The sequence below is a fragment of the Palaemon carinicauda genome, unplaced genomic scaffold (assembly GCF_036898095.1).
Source record: "Palaemon carinicauda isolate YSFRI2023 unplaced genomic scaffold, ASM3689809v2 scaffold146, whole genome shotgun sequence".
NCBI classification, from domain to species: domain Eukaryota; kingdom Metazoa; phylum Arthropoda; class Malacostraca; order Decapoda; family Palaemonidae; genus Palaemon; species Palaemon carinicauda.
This window is the reverse complement of record NW_027168992.1, coordinates 154458-162172: the sequence shown is the minus strand read 5'-3', so window position 1 is coordinate 162172 and position 7715 is coordinate 154458. Positions and strand designations below refer to the sequence as shown.

Sequence of the window (7715 nt, the reverse complement as noted above, 5' to 3'; positions counted from 1 at the left end):
TGGTTGAGAGGGATACCTAAAATAAATAAAAGAGAGATTGCAAGTGGAAGAAGAGCTAAAAAGAGGTGAAAGGGTTGCTTAGGTTACAAACTGGTGCTGTTTCTATGTTATCTTGGTAGAGGGTAGCTGCGGAGAAAGGCTGAGAAGGCATCAACATTGGCAATTATATGTTTGACAATTGCTGTTGCAGGTGCAGGATTGTTGGGGATGAGATCCTGTCTGAGTAGGCTCGTTTCTTGACAGTGCAGTAAGTAGTACTGTAGACATTCTTCTGTTGCTTGCTCGCAGTAGCCGCACGGTCTTTCTGGTCTCTGCTGTGCTGCTGGGTCTTCACCATTGTCCGTGATGATTTGCCAGTTGCACAGATATCCCAGTCGCAGTCTACAAATAATAACTGCGACTTGACAGGGTGTTTGTCTTGCTATTGGATGTGGTAATAGATTTGTTGCTTCAATGTACCACTTTGCAGATCTTGATCCATCAAGGAAGGCTCACCTCACTTCGCTTGTCATTTGGATGTTGCAATAGGCAGCCATTTGATTCTTGATAGTTTTGAGTGAAGGTTGCAGAGTGATGCTTATTGTCTGGCACATTAGGGCAGATTTAGCTAGGTGATCAGCTCCATCATTGCCAGTAATTCCGGTGTGACTTGGGATCCAATGCAGGGTTACTTGCCTGTTGTTGCTTTGATGAGCTAAGGCTAAGAACTGAATTGCTGTGATGAGGTAAACCTTTTCAGTAGGTTCTTTGTTGCTAAGAGCCAGGATGGCTCCTCTGGAATCTGTATGGATTGTTGTGTTTCCTTCTTGTAGGTTGGCGGAGTGTTCTAGGGCTTTTGCAATTGCCACTAGCTCAGTTTGTAGTGTGGAGGTGTGGTTTGAAAGTCTCCAATTCTCTCTGTAGCCTGATGGAGAGACAACAGCAACGGCTGCTGCAGGACTGTCACGGTCAAGTGATCCATCAGTGTAATAGATATTAGGAGCTGGTGTGTTCCTGATTGCATTTTTTACTGCTTCTGTGAGTTGCTCTGGTGTGCAGAGAGCTTTGCTTGCTGCTGGAAGGATGGTGAAGTTGTATAGGATGGGGTCCTGAGCCCAGGGGGCAGGAGTGCTGTAGCCCTCGTGCTTTTGTTGTCCCTTGGTCCTGTGGGCCTTATTTTGCATTTGCATTATTCTCAGTGTGTCCAACAGTTTCTTTGCATGAGAATTTGACGGGTCTATCTCTTCTGCCATAGGGAGAAGTCTTTTGAGTTTGTTGTTGAGTGGGCATTCTCTGTCTGCGATGATTGCCTTGAATATGATGCTGCTGTCCCTGATGTCAATCCTAGCTGAAAGGGAAATTAGGTTAGTTTCGGCTCTTAACAAGCAGAGTCTAGTCCACATTAGCGAGCCGCTGATAAGTCTCATGGCGTTGTTTTGCACCACTTCCAGTGATGCTTTTCGAGTTTCAGTCAGTGATGTGAGTGTAGGTGCTGCATAATCGATGTGGGATCGAATTGCTTGTGCATAAAACAGTCTTAGGAGACTGTTTGATACTCCATATGTGAGGGTGGTCATTCGTTTCATGGCTGAGAGACGAATTTTAATTTTCTCTCTGAGGTAGGTTACTTCATTTGCCGGTGATAAAGTTTTGCTGATTATTACTCCAAGGTACATGAATTGGCTCACCCATTTGATGGCTACACCCCTCAGAGTGAAGTTCTGAGGGTTTTGTGGGTGGTTTATGGCCATGGCTTTGGTCTTGTTATTATTGATCTTTAGGCCATGGTCATTGCACTTGGCGTGGATCAAGTCCAGTACCATTTGAGTAGCATTTCTTGCATATGCTTTATGTGGGCAGATGATGCATATGTCATCGGGGTATATGAAGATTTCCACTCCGTTTGGTAGATTTAGAGTGGCTGGATTCTCCATAATTAGATTGAACAGATAGGTGCTTGATATGCCCCATTGTGGCATTCAGTTTTCTAGGAGGATGAATTCAGTGGTATTTCCTTGAAAAGTAACTCTCTCTTCTCGGTTTAGTGTGTAGTTCCGAGTCCAGGCCAGTAGATGTCCTTTTGCTCTTTTTTCAACAACTATGAAGAGGATGGCAGGAGTGCTGGCTAGCTCAAATGCTTTCTCGTGATCGAGAAAGATGACAAAGGCTTTTTTGTCATTAATTGTTGTAAGAACATCCGTTATATATTCTTGAGTGCCTATGCCACTCCTGTAGCATATAGGCGGTGATGTAGTTGGCCTATTTTCCATTGTAATCTGTTGAGTACCATTCTCTCAGCTACTTTCTCGGTGCAGCTAATCAAAGCTATGGGTCGGTAGGTGTCTGGTTCCTTGGGTTTTGCGATGGGTTTTGTGTCCTGTTGGTTCCATGTTATTAGGCGTAGTCTTTCTGTGTGTGTTCTGATGATAAAGTGCAAGTACACCAATTTCGCGTGGCTTCCCATGTTCCTTAGCATGCTGTATGTGATTAAGTCGGCTCCGAGGGTAGTGTCCTTCCTGCCATTTACAAAAGTCGTGTTGAGTTCTTCCATGGTGTAGGGGTTGTCGGTGTCATCTCTCATGTTGCAGGTGGCTTCTATGATATTGTTCCTGATTGGGAGCAGTGTTCTCTGCCTTTTTATGGTTTGCAGAGGTAGATTTGTGCTTTTTGTTCTGTCGGCAAAGTTATTGGCAATTCTGTTAGCTTCAGTTAATGGGTCTGGGTGGGTGACTCTGGGTGTGCTGTATTTCCCAAAGACTTTGTTGAGCCAGCCCCATATTTTTGCTAGGGATGTGTTGAAGTTAACTTCGTGGCACCACGAATACCATTTATCTGTTTTCATTTCCAGTGATACCTGTAGAGAATGTTTGATGATTTCCACAAGTAGATAATGAAGTTCATCAGTTCTGTATTTCCTAAAGAGTTTTCTGGTTCGGTTGATTCTGGCATTCATTACTTTGATGTGGCTGTTGTAGTACCAGGCGTCGGCGTGTTTCCTTTCAGAGTGCTTTTTCTGAGGCATGGATACACTAGCGGCTACCTCTAGTTGCTTGTTGAAGTCAAGTGATAGGGCGGAAATATCAATGATACGGTTCTTGATGTTTTCCAGAGCCTATTCTGTCATAGCTGTCTCGAATTTTGCCCAGTTAGCAAAGTCTGGGTTCCACCTTTTCAGGGGTGGAGGAGGAGGAGGGTATTTTTTCAATTCGAGTTCAACTTCTATGGCAAGGAGGCCTCTTGTTAGTACAGGATGCAGTCGCCATTTGGCACCTCTTTGTATGGTGCTAGATAGGAAGGTGAGGTCTAAATGACCGCCCCTTAAATGGGTTGCTTCTGTAACGTTGTTAAGCAATGTACGTCAGGATATTCTTGCAATAGGGCATGCAAGTGTCTGCCTGTTTGATTTGTTGCTGATATTGAGTTCAGAAACGGGTGGTGAGCGTTGAAGTTGCCTGCAATTATTGTGTCATCCTCAGAGGCAGAGGCAAAGAGCCCCTCTGCATTGATGCTTTTGGCTGGAGACTTGTAGATATTGTGGACTGTGAGAGTTGTGGCTAGCAGAGATATCTGAACGCTTAGTGTCTCTGCCTCTGTCCCACAGGCGATGCTTGGTGCTCTTTTAGAGGGGATGCTATTCTTGATAAGGTGGTTAATCCTCTTGTCGTTGGTGTTGGATAAGTGGTGTACACTTTGTATCCTGAGAACGCAAATTGTGTGTTCTCATTTAGCAAAGTTCTTGCAGTACAATGATGTCTGGGTTTTGCACTGAAGTTTGGGACTGTAGGAAGGTGAACTTATTTCTGAGTCCACATATGTTCCATTGGAGCAGGTGTTGTTGTGGGTATCTTCGTTGTTATGAGTGGTTCTGTTAGGATCCTTTACTGGAGGGACTATGAAGGGACTTGAGCTTGAAGTTCCTGGGCAGCATTATAAAAATTAAGTCATCAATAGACTTCTGGGTAAACTTAATCTTACGGAACTGTAAAAGGTTATGGAGTACGTTACCAATGGCTGCAATGAAAGCATCCTTGGTGCAAGCAATAAGGTCATAATCGTTCCAATCATTTACTGGGGGTATGGCGGGGCGTGAGGCGCTTGGTTGGCTTTTGTCAGCGGGATTAAGTAGGCTGGGAAACTCTCTTAAGGAATTGGAGGTGCTGGGTGTGTGGGTTACAGGTGCAGAAAAGGATGAGGAAGGTTTAGGTCTAATCTGCTGGGAGGCAGCGGAATGAATGGGAGAAGAGGGGAATCTTAGTGGTTAGGGCTTGGAAGGAGTGTGGGAAGGGGATCGGTTTGACTTTGGAGGAGGTCTGGGAGGATGCTGAGGTTTAGGTGCTTGGTAGAGACTTGAAGGAGAAGGAAGTTCAGGAATGGCATGTCTGGAGGGGTTAGGATTTTGTTGGGAGGTGCAGTTGGTTGGTGGAGGGGTGTGGTTGGTTGGAGGTTGGTAAGTTCAACGTTGCTGACGTGGGTGCAGGTTGTAGTGGCGATCTACTCCCTGGCGGTCTGTGAATCGCTGCAATCTTACAGGACATCTGTCATGACAAGCATGATGAGATCCTCTGCAATTTGGATAGTTTGGTGTTGTTTGGTGTCCAGCCTTGAACCTGGCAATGCAGTAGGCTGTTGGGTTTTGTCTGCTGCTACAAACTGTACAGATCTCCGGGCCTGTGCTGCGGCTCCTGTGGTGGCCAAACTTCTGACACTTGAAGCATCTGAGAGGCTCTCGGAAGTACTCGGTGTAGAAGGTACCCCAGTGGCCGAATGAGAGCTGTGGAGGTTGAGGTCCTTTGATGACTGACTCCAGCTTGTTGGATCTCCTTCCGGCCTTTCCCTCATATCTCTGGGCAGTGAGAATGGCAGGTCGAGGTCGTACACTATGATGATAGTGGTAGGTTTGTCGGTTAGGTCAAGTTGTAATATGTTTTCCTGTTGCTCAAGGAAGGTCTTTGTTTGGTGGTCCTGAGCAGAGATGACCAGTTGTCCCCTGCGATTGGGACGAATAGTCATTTTCAGGTATGCGGTCCTGGCCTCCATGGTGACTATGGCAGCATATGAGGTTGTATTGGGGCCTGGAGTGAGCCTGAATCTGGTCGGGTGTGACGTGCTGTCAGTGGTCTGCTATGGAGGTGGCTGCTGGGTAGATGTCTTGGTTATCTTGATTTTCTTCTGCTGATGTTGGTCCTGCTACTATGTGCTCTTGGGTCTCTTCTTGAACGTCCCTTGAAGTTCCAGGGACTGGCTCCATTACCGGTGGATTGGTCTGTTTCTTGTAGCTCCTCAAGGTGAGCCATCTTGGCTTCATAATCCTTTCCTTCTCCACTCTGGCACGAGGGGAGGAGGTAGGGATGCAGGAAGAACCCCTGGGTGCTATCGCAAGCACACGGTGGTAGCCTTCAGCTTGTCGAACTTTGCTTGGTTATAGGTGGTGTCAATAAAAAAAAAAAAAAAAAAAAAAAACAATGTGTTAAGACAAAGTTCAAATGTGATGAACTCGCTAACACTCGGAAAATCTACGGGCAAAGCAACGAGAATTTCAGCAACTCTGATGTAAATTGTGGCCGATGAAAAGCGATTGTCTGACCCAACGTAATCTCTGCTGCTTTTTATATGGTGTCTATAAAAAAAAATACGAAAAGCAGCAGCTTTGTATATGGTGTCGATGTGCGTGAGGGTGAGTGCAAAATCTTATTTTGTCCTGCACACTTCAAACCAACTTTTCCATTATTAAGGGTGGAGCAGTACATTATGTGCATATCGATATTCGTAGTGTCATGAAGAATTACGAAACATCACTACTTAAATCCAGCATAGTTTGTTGTGATATGAGGACAAATAATAGTTGACGAACTTTGATCGCGTATCGTTTTGCATGTGAAAACAAACAAGAAATTAGCCGTACGTTGGAATTTGACAACCAGGTTACACGACAAAACAAATGTTGGAGATTTGATCGTTAATAGGTAGTAGGCTGGCCAAGTCACCAGCCACCAGTGGAGATACTATCGCTAGAGAGTTATTGGGTTCTTTGACTGGACAGACAGTACTACATTGGATCCCTCTCTCTGGTTACATCTCATAGTCTAGCTATTCTTTCCAAATTCTATTGTGTCCTTTGACACCTGAATACACAGAGATTACCAAACAATTCATCTTCATTTATTGGGTTAACTACTACAATGTACTTATGCAATGGCTGCTTTCCTCTTGGTAAGGGTAGAAGAGGCTAGATATGGTAATCATATCCTCGAGGAGAAAAACACTCAAAGGATCAATTTGTGTTATCATTATTACTATCATCATTACTATTATACTTATTTTCATAATAATAGTTTTGTTTGATCACTTATTATTATTATTATTATTATTATTATTATTAATATTATTATTATTATTATTATTATTAGTAGTAGTAGTAGTAGTAGTAGTAGTAGTAGTAGTAGTAGTAGTAGTAGTGTTATTTTTGGTTATCTGGAGATCTTATAGATAACCAGAATACTTATTCATTGCAAATTGATTAGTGTTGATATTCATTTTAGTATTAAAAATAGAGATTAAAGATGAAGGGAAAAAAATAGAGTATGGCTGCCTATCGATAAATCTCTAGTTATCCCAATATTCATATTGAACAATATAAAAGAAAATTAACAGTGAAGTTTATTTAAAGGCTCTTTCAAGCAAAAATGGAAGGACTTAATTAGTATTATCATTTAGGTCACAATCGGAAATATTACCATTTTGTCATGTACAGTAATTGATTTCTTTGAGTTAGTTATTTTTCCTTTATTGTGATAGGCTTTACTCCAACAAAATTCTTGATATTCACCATGAGTTTTGATTATCTCATGTTCTTGTATTGTTTGTTACCTATTATCTAGATGGTAGTACAAAAATATCGTTGCTAAAGCTTTAACACAATAGAGTATTGATGATTACAATTGAAGAACCAAATTATTTAAAAAATCAAATATAATTAAACGTGCTGATATTTATGTCTAGACTATGTTTTGTGATGGTAATTGAGCGATAATATACTAACAAATCCATGCAAACGATAATAATAATATCACTTCTGTCTTGTCTTATATATGACGTTTGCATCACTAATCTGTATAGATTGATGAATAAAGGAAACCAGAACTACACTTGTGGACATCATTTTCGACTGAGCTTTAATTCTTTAATAAGTCTACTTATTCACAATTATAATTCCTTTTATGATTTATATATGGATTTAAGAATGGTCTGGTATCTTATAGTACTATGTGTACCTGGACATTCTTGAAAACTGTTAAGACAGCATAAACTAAAACCAAAGGATTATAAAACAACAATTCACAATCATCATAGATATAGCAATTCCCGACTAAATAAATTTTGTTGAGACAATAATCCTGTTTCATAGAGATCAGAAGGAACTCATAATCAAAGGAGTCTTCTGGGTTTTGCTTCTAAATAGTTGATTCCCGAATTAACCTCTACAATGCGAAGATTACATGCCATATGATGAGCAGGAAGATGAGTACCCTGATGAGCATAATTTCCGGGATTAAATCATATTGTTAAGATTATGTCGATTTCCAAGGCACCTTGATGGAGTCAGCTTTTGCAAAACTAATTTTCTACGTATTTTCATGGAGAGATTATGGCAGAGTTGATCTTTACCAGCGTTAGAGCTCATATTTCGTAAAAAAAAAAAAAAAAAAAAAAAAAAAAAAAAAAAAAAAAAAAAAAAA

The 7715-nt window shown here is 41.7% G+C and overlaps 1 protein-coding gene across 1 annotated transcript; it reads right to left on the bottom strand.

The window, feature by feature from the left end:
* Positions 1 to 491: 491 nt before the first annotated feature.
* Positions 492 to 1913, bottom strand: LOC137635597 (uncharacterized). The gene is made up of 2 exons (XM_068368057.1): positions 1112 to 1913; positions 492 to 1054 (listed from the first exon to the last, which is right to left on the bottom strand). The coding sequence occupies exons 1-2, from the start codon at positions 1911 to 1913 to the stop codon at positions 492 to 494; spliced, it is 1365 nt and encodes a 454-aa protein (XP_068224158.1).
* Positions 1914 to 7715: the final 5802 nt, after the last annotated feature.